The sequence below is a fragment of the Hylobates moloch genome, unplaced genomic scaffold (assembly GCF_009828535.3).
Source record: "Hylobates moloch isolate HMO894 unplaced genomic scaffold, HMol_V3 SCAFFOLD_11, whole genome shotgun sequence".
NCBI lineage: Eukaryota > Metazoa > Chordata > Mammalia > Primates > Hylobatidae > Hylobates > Hylobates moloch.
This window is the reverse complement of record NW_026652286.1, coordinates 67,399,467-67,426,580: the sequence shown is the minus strand read 5'-3', so window position 1 is coordinate 67,426,580 and position 27,114 is coordinate 67,399,467. Positions and strand designations below refer to the sequence as shown.

Here is a 27,114-nt window from a genome sequence, read left to right as displayed (position 1 = left end):
GCAAAACATGACAGGAAAAGAAAAAAATCAATGGGTAAACAGACAAAGGATGTAGTGAAGTAATTCATAAAGAGAAAATGCAGGGGGCTAAATACACATTTTCCTATGCAAAATTAATAGAGAAATTAAAATCAAAACATTTCTCAGTTTATCAATATTAACAAATTTCTCAAGATATAATACATATTAGGCTTTTGCCTTTGTAAAAAATAATGCAGAGAAAAAAGACTGGAAGGAACTATTACAAAAGGAAAAAAAGACCGGAAGGAGCTATTACTGCAAGTGATGGGACTATGGATTTTTCTTCTACTCTTGATACTTTATTGTTCTTTACACATTTTCTACAATGAACATGTATGACTACTTAAAAAAATCTTATTATCTAAATAATACATGTACATTATAGAAAAATTAGAAAACATGGATAAACCAAAAAATCAGCATTGTTATTTTAATATTCAGAAAAAATGTAAACAAAATGAAATTTAAAATGAGATTAAATAATATAGGTCTTCTTGGCTGTGAAGAGGTTCAAATTTGAATTCTGTTGACTCAATAAAAATACCTCTTATTTATATAGAGCTTTGCAACTTACAGTATTTTCTTATAATTTTCTAGTTCTTGAAGCAACATAGTGAACAGAGGGTTTAACAATGGTATCTCTGGATAATAAGACTGAGGCAATTTCTATTTTCTTTCTTTTGGGGGGCGGAATGGGAGTTATCTGTATTTCTAAATTTTGTGCAATGAATATGTTTTATTTATCAAACGAAGAAAATCAGTTATTATGGCAAAAACCACAATTACTTTTGCACCAACCTAATAGTTTTAGGGAAAAAAATCAGCTGTAACATTTCACAGGTAAGGAAACTAAGGCTCTGAGAACTTAATGTAATTTGCTACCGGAAGGAAGAGCCAGAACCCAAACCCCCTGAAATTTTTTTCCAAACTCATGGAACTCCCCACCTGGACCCCTTTGGTCATGTAGACACCTTAAATCTCATAACTGTTCAAATGAAGACTCTACTCTTGGGTAAACTAAGATCGAAATCATTGCTATCCAGGGTGGCTACAGATAACCCTCCTGTTTAGAGAAGTCACTGATTTAATACATTACAGCTGGAATTGTTAGGTTTCCTGAGAAGGTAACCTGAACTTGATCCTAGCTTCTTGAAATACCCATGCTGCAGAGCCGTTTGTCAGGACACACAGGGCATTTTATTTGGTTCATCCAGCCATAATTCGGCCTAAATACCGGAGAAACTCCTGAGTTCCCATGCTGGTATTCAAAACACATGTTTAGCTGGTGGAATTTAAATAAGGCTCCATGGCCTCATTTTCGTTAAGGGCAATGCATCATTTTTAATTCAACAGCCATGGGTCTGGCTTACCTTTTCATCCCGCAAAGCAATTCATTTTCATGATTGCATAAACTGCAAATCATAATTCTCCATTTTGGAAACATATACTTACTCCCAAAATTCTCCTCCCTCCTCCAGCCATGTCCAACACAAAGTAAGACAGGACCACCAAACCTTCTTTCTTGCAATATGGCACATTCCAAACACAGAGACCGCTAGGAGTAAGGCCCATGATTTGGCAAATATCTTCATGCTTGTTCTTGTTTAGACTGGACTCGCTGCACTGCTGGGCTGACAGGGTTCCCTGAGGATAGGCGTTATCTTTAATTTGCCAAATGTACTCTTGGGCTGCCCCCACTTTACTTGTCCCTCCTCCCTGCACTGTCAGTGGGCATGTACCCAGAGAATGTCAGTGCCTCTGACTCTATCCTCAATGAAAACAAATCAGGTTTTCTGGGGGGAAATGCATAATGCATTTCTTTAAAGGAAAATAGTGATTCGGGGAATAGGTCATACCACAGGTTCCCTCACTTAATGTATGACACTGCAAGCCCCCTGCCCTGATGAGAAAGAAGGTAGTGGTGATGGCTGTCCTGGGACAAGGCAAGAAGTCTGCTCTATGATAGGAAATCCACAGCTCCTCTGGCTTTGACATCATCTTATATTTTCATCGACCTAGGATAGGAGGGCTGGGCCAAACACTACCATGTCATGCTTTTATAAAATATCTATCTACATACCAAAAAATCAAATTAATGTACTCACAGATGAACAAAATATTAATAAACAGTTACCACTCTTCTCTCCACTTCCCGGAAGCTAGTAAATCAAATCCCCTATGCTGAACAGACAAGATTGAGCCAAGATAAAGGCCAAAAAGGCAATGCACAGGCTGAGAGAGTGGAAACAGAGCCTTAAGTGTTCTTTTCATTGACAGGAGTCATTCTTAGTCTTTTTCCAAACTGATACTGCCTAAAACATACAAATTAGTCTTAAATTAGTATTTATCATCTTCCATAATGGAAACATTCTAATAAAAATGTCTGAAGAAAACCCACAACCCTCCCCCTAGGAATGAAAGCACCTCCAAATGAAAGCAAACCAAAAGACAGACAAAAGCCCACACCCAGAGCTGTCAGCCCCATTAAGTCTGGTCTGTGACAGTCTTCCCAGATATCTGAAGAAAAAGAGGTATCCAGACAGCTTTCCTCCTAGAGTCTAGAATACTTCACCAGAATTCTGGTACTGTTGAAAAAAACAGAAGGTGGGCAGAGCACAGGCTGGACATCACATGTGATATATTCTATAAATCTGATTAGAAATTCACCAGATTTAGTGACCCCAGGTGAAAGCTTAAATCTGTGGCTCCACTGCAAAGTACAGTGGCCAAGTATTTACACTCGTGGGAGACACAGTGTGCAGCAAAGCTTTCCAGGTTTGCACCTGGCTCCTGCACTTCTAAGCTGCTGGCTGTGATCAAGTTAGTTAACCTCCCTCTCTAAGACTAAGTTTTTATTGTATGTAAAACTTGTGATATTAATAGTACCCACCCTTTAGAGTTGTAAAGATTAAGGAAGATAAGTAACCCACACAAAGTGCCTGGCACACAGTAAGCATTCAGTGAAGGTTTCATCCTCCTGTTGTGACTACCACCACCACAACTACTCCATTCTCACCCGCTAAGGGTGAAGACGGAGTTCTAGAAAATGGACAATCAGAGCAAGCGCTGGAAAAAACAGATTTTAGATTATGCTGAGTCCATTATAAGTCCTATGAACAAGAAACACAAAAAGCCTATTTTTGAGATCAACTAAGTCTAAATAGCAAAACATACTCCCCTCCCCACAAAATTAACCTAGCCAGTTACAACAAATTCAAATAGGAAGTTAAGACTATTTGCAGGCAGGGTGCAGTGGCTCACACCTGTAATCTTAACACTTTGGGAGGCCAAGGTGAGTAGATTGCTTGAGCCCAGGAGTTCAGGACCAGCCTTGCCACCACGGTGAAACCCCAACTCTACCAAAAAAGAATTACAAAAATAGTTGGACACAGTGGCACATGCCTGTAACTGCAGCTACTGGGGAGACTACGATGGGAGGATCACTTGAGCTTGGGAGGTAGAGGTTGCAGTGAGCTGTGACTGCACTGCTGCACTCCAGCCTGAGCGACAGGCATCTCAAGACAACAACAACAACAACAACAAAACACTATTTGCCTATTAAATTAGCAAAGATTTTGCAATTACAATGATGTAATAACTAACGTTGGTCAAAGTGCAGTAAAACAGGCACTGTAATATTTTTACAAAGTTTTCTGGCATCAGAAGCTTTTAAATGTTTATTATAATTTACCCAATAACTTCATTTCTAAATAATGATTCTTAAGAAAGCCAAAACATAGATAATTTGATATGCATGATGATGTTCGCTCTATCATGGAGAAAATGGTGTAAATGGTATACTTTATGAAATATTATACAGCAATAAAAATGTTGGTTTTGAAAAAATAAAGGATTGTGGAAAAAAGCTTGTGATACAACGCTATCTTTCAAAAGCTAGGATACTAAACAATATAATTTATCATTATAATGTGAAAAAATTAATTTGTACAGGAAAAATGTTAGTGGGTGTATTAGGAAAGTAGGATATTGTAAGTAATTTTTTTAGCATCTCTAGTTCCCAAATTTTTTGAAATATGGATTTCTTTGGAAAACAAATATGCATGTTGACTAATATACTCCAAACTGCTTTGATAAAAATCAGATCATCCCTTGGTATTCATTCATGCATTCGTTTCCATTAACAGTGCAGACTGCATAAGCCAAGTCACCACTTCTAGAAGTGGTCTGTTTCCACAAAGAGTCAGAATTAATATCCAAATGCTTGCCTTTGCTTTGGAGGTTGGGAGTGGTCACAATTCTCCACAGTAACAACCTGTTTAATTCCCATCTTGTCCTCATTCTTATCTATTTACACTTCAGGTTGAGGAAAAAGTATAGTGGAACAAGAGGAAAACCAGAGCCTTCATCCCTAGCCAGCACATGTTCCCTGCAGGCCCCTGCTGCCTTAGCACTCCCATCCCCACCAGCCACAGTAGCTCACCCACATCGGCCAAGGTGGGTCAAGTCAACGAGGTCAAGGCCTCATCTCCCAGAGGGTTCCCATAAAAGGAGCCTAAAGGGCCTTATAATCACCTACCAGACATCTCCATCTTTAGGGCATCAGAGCAGGTGAGAGAATTTGTAAGCTATGGTGAGTCAAGAGTGATCACAAAAAATTCAAATTCTTATTCTTCTCATAAGTTCCATCACTTGTCTCTTTGGAGCTTTCTACCTCTAGGCAAAAAGGAGTGAAGTCTCAACAATGTAACGGGTTGGACCAAACTACTGAATATTCATTACACACTGAGCCCACGTTTGCAGCACCAGCCGGGGAGATGGACTCCATGATCTCCATCAGAGGCATCTCTTTCTAGTCCAAGAGTCTATGTGGTTGTACGTATGTACACAGTGGCCTGCAGCTTCCTAAACCATCACGATCAGTGACAAACAGATAACCCTTTAAGCACAGGATAATGTGTCAGTGAAATGAAAGGGGCCCTACTTGTCTTCTGGGTTACAGGCAAGTTGAACACGACACACTACTGAGTTTCAGGTCCAGTCCTTAGAGTTCAGGCCACGTTAAATGTGTCTGAAGCAGGGCTGGTGTGGATGCAACATTGTTTACCCAGTCAGCCAAGGGCTGCACCGCTGGAGCCATGCTGGCTAGCCATGGCCCTGTTCACAAAGGGGCCTTGTGGCTCTGGGGCCCAGCCTCAATGGCCTGTCTGTTACGTCTCCTGAGACATTTGATGCGTCATATTAACAAGCTGCCAAGCCTGGCAGTCAGCTCAAATCTCTCACACATTTCTTCTTCTTTCTAACGTCATAACTTAGAGACAAATGACCTCCAAAAGTGTTCCCCTCCTCCCCTGACCATTTCTCCCACCTCACGTCACGCCTATTACCAAATGACAAAAGGCAAAGTGATCCACTGTATGCATTGCATGGTATGTATATATTACTTTACAAATAGTAAAGCGAAGAAGAGGAAGGGGATTTCATTTCAGGATAGTTTCCCCTCTATCAAGCTCTAGAGGCTGAGTTAAATTATCGGGGAAAAGGGTGAAATATAATAAGCCAAACTCTAGTATGATGGTGGAATAACATCATGGCTTATTTTAAACAACTGTGGTAAATCACTGTGATGCAAATACCAGGGATTTGATCAAGGAGCTATAAAGGGGGACGAAGAGCCTCCTGGATCCCATCTTGGATTCCTGGGAGGAGTCGGGTTATGTCCACTTAGGGAGAATGCGTTCTCCTGCCTGGCCAAGATCTCACAGTTGGTTATGCTGCTTCCGAGCTGGCATTCTCAGCCTAATGTGGGGAAATGTGTCAGCGCTGGGAAGCCAGTGGCAGATCAGGCCACTCTCCCTCTGCCAACTTCCAGCCTCTCCTTTTTCAGAAGATGTACAGCCAAGGTATGTCCTGCACATAGCCACTGAGGTCGCTTGGGGAAACCCTGGCTTGTTCAATTTAGAAACAGATAAATAAAGCCCTTCATGAAAATGACATATCCAATAATAGGCAGTGGCCACATGTCTTTTCTGTTCACGTTCCCTGTGCCTTCTTTAATGTCAGCAACATCTAAACATTTCTGACTCCCAAAGTGTGATCTTCAGACCCAATTTCTCTCCTGAGAGCTTGATTCGTAATTCCCTTATTTCCATCTTCCCTATTCCAGAATTTCTGTATCTAACCAATCCCTAAACCCTGTCAATTCTATTTCCCTACCTCTTTTAGCATATAATGTTCCTCTATTCTCCCTGCCCAAGCTTTGGCCACCCTCACCAATTCTGATCTGGACTACTGAAAGCAACCCTGGAGCTCCTTGTGGCATCGGTCTCCCTTTCCTCTAATTCATGCACTGCCACCAAAATCAGCTGTTAGACATCCACATACCATCCCTACCTAAGAACACCACTTTTCCCAGTTGCTTATGGATAAATTCTAAACTCCTTGATACGACACCCAGAGACCATCATCATCAACTTCCCTGTCCAAATATACCTCAACCAAACGCGTCCCAACTTCCCTGTCCAAACATATCTCCTGTCACTTCTTACCACACCCTTGCCCACCAGTGCTCTGCATTATTGCCACTCATTCCAGACAAAAATCCTCATGACCTCTTTGTCTGAAGACACGGCACTCCCTCACACAGCACATACTGCTACTTCATCTTTACCCTACAACTCTGATTTATCCTTCAAGTTCCAACTCAAATGTCACCTCCTCTGGGAAGCTCTCTCCAGCCCCTCCAGTTGTGAGTTATACTATCCTACCTGTCATCCTAGCATTCTTGGCCCATTTCTCTCCTAGAACAGCACATTGAATGGCAATGATCTGTTCAGATGCTGGTTTCTTCCAAGACAATGCTATAGGGTCCTGAAAGGCAGGGACCCCATCTCTGAACCAGGAACAGGGCTGCAGAGAACAGCATACACTCAGTAGGTGCTGCTGAATCCATCAATCAACTGGAAGAATACAAGTGAAGACTGTAGGAAGAATTAGGGCAAGGGAGTGAATAGATTTTGGTGGTCAGGATACTTGAGTGTAGCCCCCAGCTGCCTCAGAGTTGTGTCTATGAAATTCATTAATCTCTCCAGGCTTTAGTTTCTCATCTGTTGAGTGAGGGATGGGACTATGTGATTTCTACAGTCCCTTTAACTCCTCCATTCCAGCATTCGGACTACATTTTCCTTTAAAATCTACAATGGAAAAAGACTATAAAACCCTCTGGTAATAATATGTTCCAGGAGTTTGGACGGTCTCCACAAAGCCATTGGAAAACTGCTACTTTGCCAGGCCACTAGGCAGAGCTCCCAAGGACAGCTAACAAGTGAGGTCCCTCCCCTAAACTCATAAATCCCCAACTGCCTGCTGCTATGTTTGGAGAAAATCCCCCAGTTGCCCTCTACTCTATTTCACCCTATATATTCTGGCCACAAAGTGGTTTATTAAATATCATGCACAACGAAAAAAGCCTGATGACAAAAACCTAATCTGCTCTGAAAATAATAAATGCTAATAACACGACTATTGAATTTTGAAAAGCCGCACGAGACCTCTACAGTTGATAATCACCTCGTTACCCCATACTCAGGGGGTGGCTGGTACCGCAGGACGGCCACATCTGTTCTCACAGGCTGAGGAGCAGGGTAGGGCTTGACCATCTCGTGGAGCATCCCGGGGTGCTGGTCACCATAGAAAAGTCCGTGCTCCTGGGTCTTGCTGACTGGGGACATCATTTGTTTGGTCTTGAAGGGGTACTCAGGTGGAGGACCCCGAGGGTCCAGCACTTTACCTGCAGGCTGGGCAGGGGAGGGCCCCCCTCCCGCTTTGAAGCCCTTTCCATTCCCTGAGCCGGGAAGGTGTTGTTTGGCCCCATTCCTCTCCAGGGACAGCTGCATGATTCTCTCGCTGAGCGAGCGGACGTGGCCCTGCTTCAGTTCCTTCAGCGCCTCATCCTTATGCGCCTGCCCACTGTTGGCACGGTTCACAGTGGGCCTCCCCTCAGTTCGGGACTTCTGACTGGTGCCCCCTGCCATGTAGTAACCATGGCCCACCGCCCCCTGCTGCTGTTGCTGCTGCTGCTGCTGCCCCCTGAAGAACTGCGACTGTGCTTTGGCCTCCTCGTAAGTGGGCAGTTCCTCGTTGTTCTGCTGAGGCTGCGTGGACCGGACCTGTTTCTCCATCACCGTATTGTCCACCTGGTGTTCTTGACCCTGCGGTTCTTGGCGTGCTGACTGGTAGACCATTTGTGGGTCTTCTTGAGTGAGGTTTTCCGTGGAAGAAAAGTTGTTTGTAGGATGGGCTGGTCCTGCACTCCCTGTGGCCTGATGCTGAATGGCCAGCAAGTTCATGTTCTCGGTTGGGGTGCCATACCGCAGTTGTTCCTGGATCAGCCGCTGCAATACTGTTCCAGCTGCCGCATCCTCGGAACCTCTCATTTCCACCTCTGAGATCCTCAGGAAGTTTGGGGAGTGGAAGTTACAAAGAGGATCTTCAACTAAAAGATAAACATGGGAAAACATATATGAGGTCTGTGACTATGTGGTACATAATTAACATTCTAACTACAGCAACATTTAAAAATAAGATTTCAAATGCATCATCACCTCCATTTACCTGGCAACGTCTCATGGAATTTTCTTCTCCAATTCAAAGCGAGTCTACTATTCCGCACTCCCTCTCCTCTGCTTCCTCTTAAACATTGTTCCATCCTTCAACCCCTCCCTTTTCTCTAATCTTCCCACTGGCCCTCTCTCTTCATCACATAAATATACCCAAGTCTTTCCCATTTAAAACAAAATACAAGGGAAAACCAAAATCAAACCAAAAGAAACCACCTTTTCTTGGCCCTCCCATATACCCCTAACTACCACTCGGTATCTCACTTTTCCTTCTCTTGTAGTTGTCTTTGCTAAGTACCCTACACTTGCTGTCTCCCCTTCCCAAATGCTTCATCCACTAACCTCCCCACTGCTCTGACCAGTAAGTAAATCCAATGAGAATTTTCCAGCCCTCATATTACACACCTAACTTTTCTGAAGCATTTGTCATGGTTGGTTACCCTCTTCCTGCAATGCTCTCCTAATTCGGCCTCCAGGTCACCCCTCCTCTTGGTCCTAGCTCCTGCCTCTCTCTATCCACCATCTCTGGCTCCCTTCTCTCCACCTGTCCCTTAAATTCTGGTGTTTCCCACAGCTCTGTCCTGAGTGCTCTTCCACCTTTATGCATCTCTCAGTGACACCACACCTACCCCTCGTCATCAACTACTGACTCATGACCCATACATCTACAACTGCCAGACGATGGCCCTGAGTCCTTCTAACTCAACATGTCTTCCTCACCCTAAATGCTTACCCACCCATCCCAACCCCTGTATTCCCTGCCTCATCTACTTTCTGTCAAGCCAGAAAACTGAAGGTTTTCCAAAATTCCTTCCTCTCCCTTAACCCCAACATCCAGACAGCCACTGCCTGTCAATTCAACCTTCTCAACATCTCTGCCAACCCTCTTTCTTATTCCTGTGCCAATCTCCAAGTTCATCATTAATAACTTCAATACAAGCACAAGAACTACTTTAAACATGTATATGATTTGCCACGTATTGTACTAAATTCTCTCCATGTGTTATTTCATTCATTCCACATATAACACTAAGAGATAGATAGCAATTCCCTCAACTTACAGATGAGGAGAGAGGTTCACAGAAGGTAAATCACTGAGGCCACCAGGCAGGAAGAGGCAGAACCAGGATATGACACCAAATCTGTGTTCACTCCGCATTACAGCTCTCAGCATCACATACCCAGGTCATTCCAACAGCCTCCTTATCTATTTCTCTGACACTCATCTTATTTCCACTTCCAAACCCACCACTCTGACCCCAGTCTATCTGGCACACTACCTTGAAAGATTGTTCCAATAGAGAAATCTAATCATGTCACTCCTCTGCACCAAAATTCCTCAATAATCAATTACAGGATGAAACTGACATTCTGTCATATGGTGTAGCAGGTACTACCTACCTATCCAACAACATTTCATGCTGCTCCCATCTCCCACTGGCAATCCTTTGGAGTTTAAGCTCCAGCAATACTTATGTACATATAGTTTCCAAGACATGCTAGCTCTCTCCAGCCTCTAGACCTTTGCTTGCCTTCCCTCTGCCTAGAAAAATGCATCTCACCATGTCTCTTGGGAAAATTATTGGACAAGTGATAGCTCTAAAACTACCTTCCGAGTAAAACCTTTCCTGTTGCAGCCCTGCAGGCCTGAGCCTTTTTCTCCAATGTCCCCACTCCATTTGTATATATCTCCATTGCAGCAATTCTCACAGTAGATGGCAATTATTTACTTATACAAGACTCTAAACTCCTTAAAGACAAAGATCATGTCTTCTCATCTGGGTCTCCTCAAAACAAAACCCAATGCCTGGATGTCACAGGGGCTCAGATATTTAACCAATAAAAGAATACCTACATGAGCTCCATGAAATAAAAAATTTAGCCCATTTCACAACAGGACTATTAAGTAGTGCATTAAGGATATTATTATAGCATTATGAAAGTAGAAATTCTACCACTAACTACTGGCATGACCTTAAACAAATCGCTTTCCCTCCCTGAGCCTCAATATCCTCCTCTGTAAACCGAGAGAGCTGAACTAGATCATCTCTAGGCAGCCTTCACTCCTACAAATTCATGTAATGATGGCTCTATATTTTATGTGTACATACGGCACATCATTTTCCCAAAACAGTCTTTCTTCCCCAAGTTCATCTTTTCTTCCTATAAATGGCATTCTCAAATATGAGTCATCCAGATAGAAGTGTCATATTTACTTTTGACCTTTTTATCCTTTGCTCTCCACATTTAATCAACTGCCAAGCTCGTTTTTCTCAGTCTACAGTGAAATGAGAAAAAAACAAAGGTGGTGTGATATGCTTATATACAAGATATATACATATATACGTACATTAATACATCTATATGTGTATGTAAATAGATATATGCCATTAGAAGGTTCATAACTGCCCTTTTTGGGGCAAGGACTGTCAAGGATCACATCCCTCCTACTTTATTGGTATTAAAATATGAAAAAAGGTGACAGCAGATGACATTGTTACTGTCCTTGCAATAGCAAAATATTGTAACTCCGTGATGGCCCCCTAATTTTCATTAAGAAATTTCACATTTTTAACAGTTACAAATCACAACCAAGCCCTAGTTTCTACACCAACAAGCTCCTCCATCCAATCCATTCTTCCATGCCCTCAGCCACTCTCCGGGTTCCAACTCTCCTTACCAGCCATTTAGACATCCTGAATGGCCAGCCTCTCAATATCTCTTGCCCCTGGCTCCTTCTCCTTTCAATCCATATTGTATTATGACCTGTCTTCCTCTGCCAGATTCAAGCTCCAGGGAGCAGAGAGTTCTGTCTGTTATATTTATGTGTTGCCTCCCCAGTGCCTTGAACCCTGCCCTGATACATAAAAGGCGTTCAGGACATGATTGTTGAGGAAATGAAGGGAGTTTACACACTGGTTCCTGAAGCTCAACTTTGATCATAAGGCTCTCCCTGTCACCCTTACTCCCAAAATCTCACCTCTGTGGCTTCTCTGAACCTTTCTCCTCTGAAAAATGGAGAAACTTTCATATCTGCCTCATAGGAATGTATGTGAAATAAACTGAAATTTATCCCTTACCGTCAAACCGTAACTGAGATATAAACCCAAAGTTCAACAGCAAAAAAATTTTAAACAATAAAAACAAACTATTAAAACACTACACAAGATGAATTGCCAAATATTTGTAATAAACCATTAACTACCCAAGGAAAGACAGACCAATGTGGGTTAGACTGGTCTGCTCTTTCACTCTACCATATTTACTGAAAACGTGTTATAGTTCAGGCATTGGGACAGGCGCTGGGGTTACGAGAGTAAAGAGGACACAGTCCTCCCCTCAGGGTAACTGATCTGAAAGACTTAATGGAACAAGCACATTCAAATAAAAAAATTTTTAAATAAAATGAATACAACTTCAAATCAAAATATATTTCCAAAGGAAAATGATGTATTTGGATGAATAATAAAGGAATAGATCTCAACAAGCATGAAAACTATTGAATTCCCCTTTCACTGACGTAAGAGAGATGAGTTATAAGCACATTTAGCAAGAACCATGACATCCTTCCCTAAAGTGGTTTAAAGATTCCCTCACAGTTTAACCAGTCTCAAAAGCCCTCAAAAAGAGATAGGAAGTTTTTACAAAGGAGACAGCTCCTTCCTTGCTATGGTCCTGAATTACTTCTTTTAACTTCTAAATTATTTGCAAAAAGAGATAAAAACGAAAGCAGAGAAGGAAAAAAGAAATGAGATTCTGAGAAAGGGGAGAAAAAAGTATTTAGGAATCAGAGAAAAACTGAAAATAAGTGGTATAATTCTGAAGTTCCTGCATGTTTAGGTATGATGCTCTCAGAGAGAGTCACATATTAGAGTAAAGCAGTCTATTAACACCATAGCAAAACATGATTAAAAATAAGGCATCTATGAACAGACAATCAATAATCCAATATGATGATTTAAAAAACAAGGTTAGAGAATAAACATCTGAATTATGCAAAAGAGCTAAAGATGAGAAACGTAAGATCGTTTTGCTTTTCCAACACAAGTGCCGGTAAAAGGACTTACCAACTTTTTCCCTGATGCTACTGGTTGCCTCCACCGTCAAAGCAGATGTTTCATGCCTCCCAGAATAGAGCTGAAAGTCTGGGGAAAAGTAGGTGGAGTCTTCTAGAACCTGGACAGGACTACTGGGGCTATAACAAGCAGGAGGGGACCCTGGGGGAAAGAAAGCGAAGTGAATATGAGTGCCAATCAAGTCCTCCTTCCTTCCTGCGTGACTCACAAGAACACACCAGGCATTCTCCCACAGCGTTTCAACTTGGCAGAGGGAGCTCTGTCTTTTTGATTCATAAAATTCCAAAGTTACTATTCAGAATTATCACAAGTCCAGCCACCCACCAAAATGACCCGTGAGGTCAACATAACAGTCCTCAAGACACACTGAGTGAAGGCACGGATGCTCTAATGTTCTCACACAACCCGGTTCCAAGGGTTGCAGCAGCACCAGCGAAAATCAAGTCCTCTGCGGGACTCAATGTGTCACAAAGTTCTGAATGATCAAGGTTGGGGACAGAAAGGAGGGAAGCGGGGAGGCCACTGAAGGAAAGCAAAATGGGAAGAGCAGCTGTCTTTCAAAATACATAAAAGATACAGAGAGGAGTGGTCATTCTGCCATACCATGTGTTAGCAAGAGAATGTGCTCTCTGCCCTCTCAAAGACTTCTGGAGTCTCATGTTACAGCGTGGAGCTGGGGCTATGGGGTCTGGTCTTCTGCCAAGCACTGGCCTTGCAGCTCCAGTTTATCTGCTTCACACACAAACTGGAGTGTGCTTCCTGTTCCAATTTAACGTGACACTGTGTTCAGTCCTTCAGTCACTGAACATGAGATAGTACTACAGTAACACTGATACCGCACACACAACATCCGTGGGAACATTCAGCAGGATGGGCCCAGGCTGTTTTCCCTCTCTGCACTGATTCCTCTGCATGGACACCAAGTTTAAGGCTCTTTTCAGCTAAAGTAACTTATTTTACTCTGGGGAAAGAATCATAGTACTTTTTCAAAAATTAACATCCTTGCCCAAAAGAAAATTCCATTAAAAGAAAAATCCTGTTTTTCAGCAATGGTTTCCAACTGGTAATTTGAAATTTCTCACTAGGTTTGTTATCTACCCATTTCCCACAAGGCCATAGCTAGTAGTAAGTGGCTAATTATTGATACCAAACGACCATAAGATGGGAATGTCCTCATTGCCTTCCTGAGTTTCTTTGCCTCAACATATGAAACTGTATTTGCTTGTGTTCTCACGTGTATTACAGGCACATTTTGGACTACAAAGAAAAAGGATTCTGACAAGAATTTTTTTCTTATAAATTTAAAATAATGTAGTTGTAATGCCGACTTTAAAGATGAACATAAACCGAGTATGGATGATACTATACGAAGATCAGTCTAAAACTACAGTTCCAATGCATGACAGTATCTGTCAGCCTTCTCCTTTTAGCCAACCTGCAAAGACTAACCTGAAAAGAAACTCAGCCCCTTTCCGGGCATCATCCTCTACATCTATTAAATCTAGAAGTCTAGGGCTAAAATTAGGAATCATGGATCACCTGGATGCAAAGGCAAGTCCTAATCTGGCTTCCTCTTTCAGGCAGGTGGAAAACAGTAGAAAATGAAAAAGGTACAAGGTGCAATTCTGGCTGCACATTAAAATCACCCAAGAAACTTTTAAAATCTCTGTACCCAGGAACCACCCAGATCTATTCAATCAGAAGCTCTAAGGATAGGGCCTAGGCACCCGTATTTTATACAGCTCTTCCAACAATTCCAATGTGAAGTGAAACTGGGGAAGCTCTAAGCAAGAGGGAGAACAACAACAAAAAAAACCAAACCCCAAAACACCTTTCTGTGCCTTCATCCCCATCCCTCCTACCAAATCAGAGTAAGAGAGGAGTTGAGAGCCCACATGCTTCAATCAACGAAAGTGTGATGTTTTCTTAAAATAGACACTGAGTCAGGAATGCCATGTGCCAGCACATTACAACTTCAGTGATTCTATCTAGTCACATGACTAAGAATGTTAAATGAAAACAGAGCAAACTGATAATAAAACTGAGGTCCAACTAAAATATATATATGTGTATATATATATGAATATGTATATAAAGAAGAGTGTAGGGGTGTGTGTGTGTGTGTGTGTGTGTGTGTGTGCACTTTCAATGTGGAGCTCAGTATGGATCCCAGCACTAAGCCATTCACTGTCACTACAATGTCGGTATGAGTTAGTTTTCCACACTTTATCTCATGGCCTGCCAACTAAGAGTGGGTTTAAGAACCCCAAACCACAGGCCGGGCGTGGTGACTCACGCTTGTAATCCCAGCACTTTGGGATGCCGAGGCGGGCGGATCACGAGGTCAGGAGATCGAGACCACAGTGAAACCCCGTCTCTACTAAAAATACAAAAAATTAGCCGGGCGTGGTGGCGGGTGCCTGTAGTCCCAGCTACTCGGAGAGGCTGAGGCAGGAGAATGGCATGAACCCGGGAGGCGGAGCTTGCAGTGAGCTGAGATTGCGCCACTGCACTCCAGTCTGGGCGATAGAGCGAGACTCCGTCTCAAAAAAAAAAAAAAAAAGAAAAAAAACAAAACTCCAAACCACAGAAGACTACAAAGAGGGCAATCCTTGAAGCAGGGCTGGAGCACAGAGGACACCAAAGATATGCCTTCGCCCTTCACCATTGTTTCCTCAATGTTATGAAAGAACTAAAGCATTTCACGTACCCCCCACACACACCTGAATTCACACTGAAAGACAGGATGCCTAACTATTAAGACATGTGTCAAAGATCACTTAGGACTTCTTTACACACACCCAGGGTCCGCACGTCCACTGAGTTACACTCCCACTGCTGCCGACCACTCCTCAGTGCTGAAGAAAGGCTGGAGAGCAGAGCAGATGACAACAGATCCGGCAGACGGACATGCCCAGGTACCATCCACTCGTCTAAAGCCAAGAGACAACCGGCTGAGCTATCCCAGCACTGACACAGCCTGAAGGAGTCACTTTATTTATTTATTTATTTATTTATTTATTTATTTATTTATTTATTTATTTATTATACTTTAAGTTCTAGGGTACATGTGCACAAAGTGCAGGTTTGTTACATAGGTATACATGTGCCATGTTGGTGTGCTGTACCCATTAACTCGTCATTTACATTAGGTATATCTCCTAATGCTATCCCTTCCCCAGTCCCCTACCTCACAACAGGCCCTGGTGTGTGATGTTCCCCATCCTGTGTCCAAGTGTTCTCATTGTTCAATTCCCACCTACGAGTGGGAACATGTGGTGTTTGGTTTTTTGTCCTTGTGATAGTTTGCTCAGAATGATGGTTTCTAGCTTCATCCATATCCCTACAAAGGACATGAACTCATCCTTTTTTATGGCTGCATAGTATTCCATGGTGTATATGTGCCACATTTTCTTAATCCAGTCTATCACTGATGGACTTCTACTAGGAGTCACTTTAACTGCTAGCTTTCTCACTTGAAAGACAAGGAAACATGACAGTAATGTGAGTCACAGAGTTTACCCCAGATTCCGGGGCCACACAACAAAAATCTAACAGAAGTCGCCGTTCCATTCTACATGTACCTAATCCTTCCCTGCCTATTTTAGTTCACTGTCTTCACTGGGAACTCCTGCAACACAAATTGAGTCTACTTTCTTAGGCAAAATGCAGGGCGCATGATCTAAGCGACAAGGTCAAGGATATCTGAAATAAGGAATTGGAAAGAAACCTATGGCATGAGAGGGACTGCTGTTTTCTATGTCAAAAGTTCATGACCAGGAGCGAGAGCTGGGAGAAACCACAGAAGCCTCCCAGATACCATTACCACCCAGAAAGACCCTACAGAGCCTGGCTCGGTCCCAGGGGCTGAGCAACTGTGCCAGTTTTTAGGGGAGCCCACAGCCTGCCAAGGACCCCACTGGCTTTACAGTGTGTTCTGTGTACAGTGTAGCTGCCTGTAGGGGCTTCATAAAGACCATTCCCATACAAGCACTTCTGGACTTTGTAGGTAACTTTTAGATATTTCTTTCAAACCAGAACCTTATCTAAGAATCACCACTCACAGCTTTAGTATGCATAGGGAAAGTGGCAAAAGCAATGGAAAACAAGCTAAGGTCTGAGTAAAGGAGTCAGCTCTCTGGGGAGGCTCCCACTGGGAAGGAGAAAGTACAGCACCTAGGGCCCTTAACCTGAAGAAAACCCTTAACCTGAAGAAAACCTTAACCTAAAGATCTGCTTTTGCTGCACTCCACAAAGGATGAAATTCTAACATTCTAGTTTAAGGGTACAACATTTCTGCCTTATATTGCCTATGACCCATTTCACCAAGAATGGCTCCTTTTCCTTAACAAAATCTGCACGTCATTTGTCAACATGAAAACTCCTTTGCTTCTCTCTCTCTGAGCGTGACTGCTTTTTTGGCTTGCTTTTCTGAAGCACTGAAAACTTCCTTCCCATATGGTTTTATGCATTACTTTCTTTGTAACAGAGGCCTTTAGGTAATGTGACTCTGAGCAAGACTGTTTTCCCTACTCAAGAGTGGCAATAACAACAGCTTCATTGTTGAAGGGAAAAAAAATGAATTAAGGTGAAGTGAGTTGTCTGGGGGAGGCAAGAAGAGCAACAGAAACCGTGGTGAGCCACTCCTCTGCTTCACCTGCCACTGGAACTACTAATTCCCAAGGGTCAGTTCCTGAATCTGTCCACAGGCCAATAATACAACAGGCTCAAAGTCTCCATGAGGTTTAAACTCTGGAGGACGTGAAACTGTCACTCCACTATCATACAATACACACAACTAGGAAATCACTTGTCCTTAAATTCCACTTCTGGCGTGCCACTCCCTTACACATAATGATTTGGGCTATAACTTCAGGGTGGAATTTTTGTGGTTCTCAAGGCTGTCTCTAAACAGGGCCCCCCTTTAGCTGTGCATAGTCCTGCTGGTCCCCTCAGCATCCCAGCATCCTGTGAACATGTCATCCTCATTCTCCAAGTGCCATCTTCTGGCTTCACATGCACCTAGTTCATCCTAGTAAATGCACCTCTTCAGTTTACCTCCTCTAGAATGCCTCTCAACACCACCCCCCATGCCCTGACTGGTCTCCCTTCCCTCAACTGTTATGATCTGAGGCACACAAAACTTGTGGTACTTAAATTTCACCTGCCTAGTATTTTGCAGTAGTCATTTAATAGGCTGGTGTTAGGGCCCTGGTGAAGTCATTAGCCCTTTGAAGACAGGCAGTGTACTGTGTACTTGCTAATTTCTGCAAGCATGCAGCATGTAAGACATATGCTTCTTACTATGTGCTGACTGATGGCAAGAACATGGCGGTATTCTCTGGAATGGTCTCAGTACCAAGTAAGAGTTAAAGAAAAGTCAAAGATCCCTCCAAAGCCAGTCTCTATGAGAATTCCAGATAATTCCTTGTACCTTTCAGCTCCGTAAGATGAGGGGGCCCTTACTCTCCCCTGTGCAGCAAATACTAGTGCTTTCAACTCCACAGGCCAGCGACCCATTCCTCAAAGAGACCACTAACTGCAAAACAACTCCCAGGTGTTATGTCACCAACGGGCAAAGCTTTCTGCCAGCTACATGTAATCCGAAACCTCCTAATGATTTAAAAACAATTTCACTGTCTAGATTACAATAACCTCCTATAACTTTATAACAGAGATTTTAACCACAGCGACAAACAATTCTGTGGCTTCTATCTTACCTTTCAAAGAGCTAAGGAATTTGCTGAGTGTGCCAGTGGCCTCAAAGTTAAATGTAAGCCATCAAGCCTTCTGATTCTGGCAGAACTTGAGGTTTTGCTAGGGAGCTGAATACTCCGCTCAAGGAGAAGGATACCCTGGAAACAATGTTTTCAAAAGGGCTGGAGAACCTATGACCAGTACCTGAAAAATAAGGGCCAGCCTGTTTAGGAGTCCTCATGTGAAACCAAGCCAGCTCATCTGGATTAGCTGATTCACAATCTTAAGGGCAGCACTGACAGGTGGAAGTGCCTCCTCCAAGCCCTGCATGCACCCCATGTTTTTAAAAAGGAAACAGTGCCGGGCACGGTGGCTCACGCTTGTAATCCCAGCACTTTGGGAGGCCGAGGAGGGTGGATTACTTGAGGTCAGGAGTTCGAGACCAGCCTGGCCAACATGGTGAAACCCCATCTCTACTAAAAATACAAAAATTAGCCAGGCATGGTGGCGGGCGCCTGTAGTCTCAGCTACTCGGGAGGCTGAGGCAGGAGAATCGCTTGAACCCAGGAGGCAAAGGTTGCAGTGAGCCAAGATTGTGCCACTGCACTCCAGCCTGGGTGACAGAGCTAGACTCTGTCTCAGAAAATAAAAATACAAAAATAAATAGAAAGGAAACAGTAAGCTCCACCACTAAACTAAAAGCACTCCCTGGAATATGCTTTCTCACTCTTTTCCCCCAACCAACCATTACCTGAAACCCAAGGTTTGGAGTTAGGGGTTGAGGGCTGGGGTTTACAAGATTCCCAACCCCTACATGGCAGGTCTTTTGAACGGGCATCAAACTTGAATTCTAAACCCTGGACCAATCCATACGTTCCAGAAAACAAGTGAAATCAAGACCCCGACACCTATTTAACTTAGACTCTCTCACTGAAAGTGGAATGTGTGTTGAATAACTTTAAATTTGTCTGAAGTTTAACTTTGTAATGCTTACTTAAAAATATCTTTCAGATATTATCAATATAAACCAAAATGCAGGGCACATGCTTAATCTTTAAAGTAACAATTGAGTCCAAGAGATCACTGTGAGTGGAGCTATAAATAGTAAGAAATGAGTAAGACTGTCCTTGGCCCTTAGGATTTTACGATTTGGTTCCAGAGACCAACGTGCACACAACTACCCATTTTGATTTCAAAGTATGTTAAAGGAACATACTGCTTTGGAGTTCCATGAGTAATCATTACTACCTGTTGACTGATGGAAGGGACATAGAGCTTCAGTGACAAGGAGAAAGAGATATGTGGGCTGAAATTGAACAGGAGGGAAAATGAGGAGGATGTTAATCCGCTGTGGGGTGCAGAGAAGGTGGTAGTGAGGGAAGATCAGCCCAACATGGGAAAAACAAAAGCATAGGACTGGGTTATGAAAGTGCTGTCTCTTTAAGGAATAGAGAGTTCAGTGTAGCTTGGTTATGGGTAAGGAGAAGGATGAAGCTATATCTGTAGACCCAGAGTATTTACTGGCAGGAGGAGGGGGTTAAAAGTATTAGTACATTATTTTCCTAACATGTTAGAGCTGGAAAATAAACTACAGATTAGGTAGTTCAACTTCCAGCTATTACCTACCATATTCCCTTCCTGATAGTCACCTAAGTAAATCCTTTCAGTGTTAGGAAACACTGAACTCACTGTCTAAGTCTAGGGGCAGGTTCTATCTACCTTCCATTACAGAAGCCAAAAGGTCCCCTCCCTGTTCCAGCAGTTAGAACGACCTAGGCTCAGTCAACGGGATGTGCACTGAATCTTGAGGAAATTATGCAAGGACAAAAAGGTGTTGATAAACTACCTGCGATAGCACTATCCCCTGGAGTCCAGGAGCAGCAGCAGTCTCTATAGTGACCTCATCCTAACAAGACAAGTAGCGTAACTCTGGCTGGGTTCCCAGTGTCTATCTGCCTAGATTCCTGCCCATTTTCTGAGCCTTCCAATTAATTTGTGAGCTGCCCAATATATTTCCAATAAATTTCTCTTTTGCTTAAGTTACCCAATGTCACTTTGTGCTTCTTACAATCAAGAATCTCTGACAGACTTATTTTTTTAAGCAATTGTTCTGATTCTCATTCTAGTACAGCATTTTGTTTTGTATCTTAAGTACTACATGACTTAGCACTATCTGCCTGGAATTATAGTAACTCATGTACATTGCCCTACCTATCCTTGGCACCAATCTTGTGCAAATACCTGTGAAAAAGACTTGTAGTTCCCCGATGGCTTCTTCATATAGAGGGCCTGTCTACCCTTACAAATCTATGAAAGTTTTACTTTGGCACATACTAAATGCTAAAATATATACTAATTATGAGAAAGTCTTTTGAAGCTCTATTCTAGTGCCACTTCCTCCAGGGAGTCATCTTTCCCTCCTCCTACCAATTTCTATATGCTACTCAGTGCTCCCCAAGCATTCTATGCATACTGATATCATAATATATTAAATTGCCTATGTATTTAGTTTCTTTCCCACCCCTCCTCCTTTAACTCATAAGTTTATAACAACAGAGACTGTGTCTTACTCACCTTTGTATCTCCAGTTACTAGCAGAAATAAGATCACAGCAAGTACTCAACACATATTTATTTTACCAATGAATCGTCTGCGTATGTTCCTAGTACCTAAGAATTTCTGACACATCATGGGGACTCAACAAATACATTAGCTTAATAGATATATTCAGATACATTTTAAAATAACTAGTTAAAAGCATGTTCTACAGAGCTTAGCTCAAAGTTAAGTTTGCCTTTTTTAAGGCCCCTCAAACTACTCAGGAAACCAAGGTAAAAGCTATTGGGGGGAAAAAAAGAGAAAGCCACCTAATGCTGAAACAGGTTAATTACAAGTGTGCTGTGATCCAATTGCATAAAGGCTTTGTACATAATGTTAGAAGTAACAACCACACAGGGATTCTGTAGCTTGAGCACAAACTCACACTTCAGAGAAAGGCGCGCTCCCCTCCTCCTCAGCCCCACATGCAGGTCCTGAGCCCACAGGACTGCCCTAAATGCGGCCCTTGCTTGGGCTTCCTCCGCAGGTCTGGGCACCGGGGCAGAGGCAGGAGTCCTCCCTCTCACTTGCCGTAAATAAAAAAAGGAATATTCCCAGTCCCACCTCTCACAGAGTCACCGTGAGAATGCAGTGACAGTATCCATAATAAAAAGGCTTTCTCTACAAAAATAATTTTTAAAATTTAGCCTTTAACATAAAATCCAAAGGTCCTTAAATATCTTGACTCAAATTGTATATAGTAACATTATAATATATATTTTATGTTGACATATTTGTTGCTTAACTTATCTAAAACAAAAAGACTGAAAGTACCTGAACTCCAGAGATTCTTTTCCTCAGGTAAGTTTTAATAAATAAACCCTATATTTAATTAAGTTACTGAAATTTAAATAATCTTTCATCATAACCTGTTTGTTTATACCTATCTAGAAGTAAGTATCTCAGGACCACAGTAGTATTCTTTTGGGTGGCTCTGGCACACACTGTGGTCCCACTGAGAGCGAACAAGTATTACCAGCGTGTAATACTCACTGCAGAGTAAGTACTTAATATTTTTTGAACAAAGGAAAACAAACAGGATAGAAAGCTTTAAAATAACCCCCCAGACATGAAATGACAATATGTCTGTATAATTATGCTCTGTAAAGCTCCCTCTCTCACTCCCACTAAGAGAAAGGAGCAGTTCAGATACTTCCTGTCTGCCACGGATTCCTCCAGCTTTCTGGATCCTATTAGTGTGTATTGTTGCAGATGAGTGACACTGGGATGTCTGTCAGGCAGCGGCATCCCACAGGGACTGGGATTCTCTCAAGAGGCAAGCACATTGCTTCTAATCACACTTACCCAGCTCCTAAATCAATATGCGTTCATGAATGAATTACATAATTTAAAACAACCAATATCTCCAAGAAACCAAACATCCCTTAAGTAATAAAGAGTATAACCAATAAGAGCAGGAGCTACCATTTACTGAGTGCTTATTAGTGCCAGGATGTTATAAAAATCATATTATTTATCACCACTCACTCCCATTTTCTTGATAGTGATACTGAGCTCACAGAGGTTACATAATGTCCAGAGTTACAAAACCAGCCAGCAACACAGCCCCTCCAACAGAAAAGCTCTTTTGACCATACCATTCTGCCCTCCAAAGACCCCTCAATAAAAGCAAACTAATTCTAAGTCTTTTTTTTCCCACCAAATTTCTTAGATTAAAATTAGGAGAGTTTTAATGAAATGTTCTCAACTTGTGGATAAAGGGGAAAGGTCCTGGGAAAGTTTATTTCTCTCCATATATGAGGCAGAGAAAGATCCAGAACCATTCTCTTTGTGTTATTTTTTATAAAAGCTTCAAGGAATAACAGGGCACTCCCTGCCAAACACCAGAACACCAAGACAATTGATGAAACCACCCTTCCTCATCACTTCCATCTGGCTGCATATTATTTTCTTTTTCTTTTTTGCACATTATTTTCATGGTTGTGTTGCCACTTTAACAATGAATCCCAAACTTACAGTGTGTCAGAAACACTCATGGAGCTTGTTAAAAACATCACTTCCAAGTCCCCACATCAGACCTGCAACACTGGCTTCACCACAAGTATAGACCAGAAATGACGTTTTTGGACCATCTTTTACAGACAATTTGAATGCAGTCAGGTTTGGGAAGTTTGCACTTCTCTGCCAATATAAGCTCTTACACAACAAACATATACACTCCTGAAAAGTTGTGGTAAACTGAAATTTTGTAAATCAATCACATTTTAAGTACAAAATGTGTTGGATTTAATAAATCCAAAAAATAATGGATAAGTAAAGGAGATTAAACTCTTCCTAAAACCAACCAACCAACCTGCAATAATTCCTTTAGTAATGTGAAGAATACTTCCTACAATTTATTACTTTTCAATAAATTCAGATTTAAAGTCAGTAGTTTTAGTGTCCTATATTTTATATGTGCAAACCTGAATGACTAGATATGAGAATATGGCTATTTCAGTCACATCTAAAATACTGTTAAACAGAAAAAAGGTGATTATATTAATAACAAAAAATATACACTCATTTCAACAACACGATGAGATAAAGCTGTGAAAATGCCTAGCATACCATACATAAATGCTTGATAAATCTGAAACTCAAAAATCCTCTGCTAAGAATGTGGGGATAATCCTCATAAAGTTGTTATGAGGATTTAAGTGAGTTAATGTGAACCAACTACACACTAGTTGGTTGTAGTGGCCAACTGCAGCCAAAAAGCCCCAGTAATACAAGCAGCTATCTAGTTATAGGGAAGGAAGACACAGAAAGAAACATTACTGAGCATGACATGCTACAAGCATTATCTCAGATAATCCTCATATTCCTGAGAATTAGGTTTCTTTTTCTCCTTTGCACTACACAAAAACAGGAATAACAGGCCCTGGGTCACAGGGCTCATAGCCATAAGGCTAAGAGGCAAACTCAATTTTGACTGCTCCAAAGCATTCACAGGAAAAAAAAAAAAAACAGATACATGTGATAGTAGGAGTTACAAAGGATCATGGGTCGTTGGCAGCAAAAGGCAGAATTATTCACTCATTCATTTGTCCATTCAGTCATTCATTCCACAAAGATATATGACATTGAGCATCTGCCATGGGCAAGACAGTGCTAGATATAAGACCCAAGTCTGAAAGTCTATCAAGAGAGACAAACACATAAAGCAGAAAACTGCCTAACAGTGCAGAAATAACAGGCTGAAGGAAGTGTGGAGTGGTGAGCTGGGATACCAGTGCCCACGTACATCTCAAAGCACACACGCAGGATCTAGAACTGTGCTTGGGGCAATACCTACCTCTTTCTCCTCTCTGACCTTCTTGTTTTGGCTTATGATACCCCTTAAAAAATCTGTCTAAAGCAACAGAGCTTCTCCCTAGGTCTAGAAGGTTGTACACACATAAATTTCGTGTACAATTTCATGGAGTTCACTACAAAGTCCAGTGTAGTAACCCCTAATTTATCATCAGCCATCATGCTGATAGGGAGACTAAGAGGGAAACATGCTGGAAAATAAAATTTTCTGGGGGCAAATCAACTACATGCAAATGGACATAACCAAATACTGCTGGGAATTTTCTATGTGGAGGGCATTGTTCTGTTCTGAACAATTCGTATTAACTCACTCAATCCCCATAACAACTATATGATGATTATCCCCACTGCTCAGATGAGGACACTAAAGCACTGAGAGTAACTTGACTAGTGCCATACCATCAGTAAAGAATAAAACCATGATTCAAGCCCAACTAGCCTGGCTCTACAGTCTATGGCTTTTGCCACTGTAGCAACAGTGTTCAAACTTTTTGGTTTTAGGATCCTTTCACACTCTAAAAATTATTGAAGACCCAATGAATTACTGTTAATGTGAGCTAAATCAATATTTAATGCATTTGAAACTAATGCTTAGAAAGTATATGTTAATTCATGTAAAAATATCAGTAATAAACCCATGATACGTTACATAAATAGTTTTATGAAAAAAAGTTTTAAAACAAAGTGAGAATTGTTTTTATAATTTTGCAAATTGCTTTAGTATCTAGCTTAATATAAGACAGCTGGATTCTCATATCTGCTTCTGCTTTGAATCTGTTGTTATATAATTTTTGATTGAAGTAAATGAAGAATATTTGCCCTCATACAAATACGTGGTTGGCAAAAGAAAGCGTATTTTAATAGCCTCTTCAGATAATTGTGACTATTCTGTGAAACCACACCAAAACTCAACAACTGGCATTTTCTTAAAGGCAATTGCAACATAAAATATGAAACCCTGACAGTGGTCTTTTCACAGATACTCCTCTGTACTGTATTACATTAAAATCTACTGGCCTGTCTTTCACTTTGAAGGGAGTTGTTATTTTTTACATCGGTGTGTAACATCATATGTGGTCATCTGGAAAACAATGGTTCAATGAATTACAGAGATCTTCCATACATTGAAACATTTCAAGTATATAATATCAACAAAATCCCATTTGTTAATATACCATGGATCTCAATCATCAGAAAAGTCTTTTACATTTTGGGAAGTTGTCCAGTTCACAGTGGCAGATACAAGTTTCCAAAAATTCCAAAATTCAATTTTCACTTGAAACCTTGAGTTTTATAGAATCAGCAAATAGTAGTTTTTCTTGAAGTGCCAAGTTCCCTTTATTTATTTTGGAGAAAATATCTACCAAATGCCCAAGCCAGAATAACCACAGTTTGTCAGTTGTTCTTTCAAGTAAATATGGATTCCATGAGAAAAGCATCTAGTTTCATATTTACATCACAATTCCATCACACAAGGAGTTTTTTCAGTTTGCAGCAGAAGCACTTTATGTATCTTCCCATTTCATCACACAGGATGTTAAAAAGACACACTCAAGGTTTGAGATTTAATATAATCATCTGTACTGCCTCAACTAGAACGTTCCTAAGTGGAAATGGGCTTTTTTGTATTTCTGAGTATGTGACTAATTGACTGACTACTACCACTGTCTTGATTCATGGTGAGGGTATGTCTTAGTATTATTATGAAGATAGTTTTATTCTTTTTTTTTTTTTTTTCTTTTTGAGACGGAGTCTCGCTATGTCACCAGGCCAGAGTGCAGTGGCACAATCTCGGCTCACTGCAACCTCTGCCTCCCAGGTTCAAGCAATTCTCCTGCCTCAGTCTCTCGAGTAGCTGGGATTACAGGCATGCACCACCACACCCAACTAATTTTTGTATTTTTAGTAGAGACGGGGTTTCACCATGTTGGCCAGGATGGTCTTGATCTCCTGACCTCATGATCCACCACCTCGGCCTCCCAAAGTGCTGGGATTACAGGCGTGAGCCACCGTGCCCGGCTTATTATGAAGACAGTTTTTAGGTCTCAGAGACCTCCTCCCATAGGGTTCCACAGAACACACTTTGAGAAACATTGTTCTAAATGACACAGCCTCCCCCATGGGGAAAGTCCAAAAGATGTAAAAGTAATTTTAAGATGAAAATGCTGACAATCAATTGTAACTGAGAATGAGTTATCTCCCTGCCCAGGCAAAGGAAGATGGCCATTGCCCCTGGAAGTCAGTGAAACCTGAAGACATACAGAGGCCCTTTGATATAAAGCACTGCTTGAACTCTATTAGTCAAGTGAATGGACCCCTGTTGGTTAAAGAAAATGCACCTGGAGAGAGCTAGATGCCCACCCAGAAAACACCTGCACAAGAATGCACCTTCGGGTCCTTGAGGAATTCTTATAAAGGGGAATATAAGTCAACAATGATTATTTCACTAAGGAAAAAAAAAGGCTCCATGAGATTAGTTTTAGGTGAGGAGAAAAGAAATTGCAATAACTTGCCGAGCAGGAAGTCAGTTGATCCTGGACAAAGGGAAGGATGTTAAGACATGATGACTGAAGGGGAAAGAGAATGATGTTGTCAAGCCAAAAGACCACACTATTAGAAAGATTTAAAGAACAAAAAAAGATAGAGAAGAAAGTATCCACTAAGCAGGAAGAAAGGACATGCCATACTTTCTGTTTTTGTTTGGCAAATCTGCTTTTTAAACAATTTAAGAATCCTGGCTCTGCTGTTGATGGGCTATCTGAACGTGAGCAAATGGTTTAATTTCTTGGTACCCATTGCCTTATTAAGTGATAATAATAATAGCGCCTACT

General features: G+C 41.6%; 1 protein-coding gene across 13 annotated transcripts in view; it reads right to left on the bottom strand.

Annotated features, from left to right (window-relative positions):
• Positions 1-27,114, bottom strand: part of AMOTL1 (angiomotin like 1) — a 136,641-nt gene that overhangs the window by 69,234 nt on the left and 40,293 nt on the right. For 6 of the 13 annotated variants that reach the window (XM_058446614.1, XM_058446607.1, XM_058446605.1 and 3 more), the window contains 2 exons: positions 12,665-12,814; positions 7,549-8,473 (listed from right to left, as the gene is read on the bottom strand). In XM_058446614.1, the coding sequence (XP_058302597.1) occupies positions 7,549-8,414 (866 nt within the window). In that variant the 5' untranslated portion in view covers positions 8,415-8,473; positions 12,665-12,814. Of the gene's footprint in view, positions 1-7,548; positions 8,474-10,708; positions 10,876-12,664; positions 12,815-27,114 lie in introns of those variants that run through there. The other 7 variants (XM_058446608.1, XM_058446613.1, XM_058446609.1 and 4 more) reach the window with 3 other exon arrangements.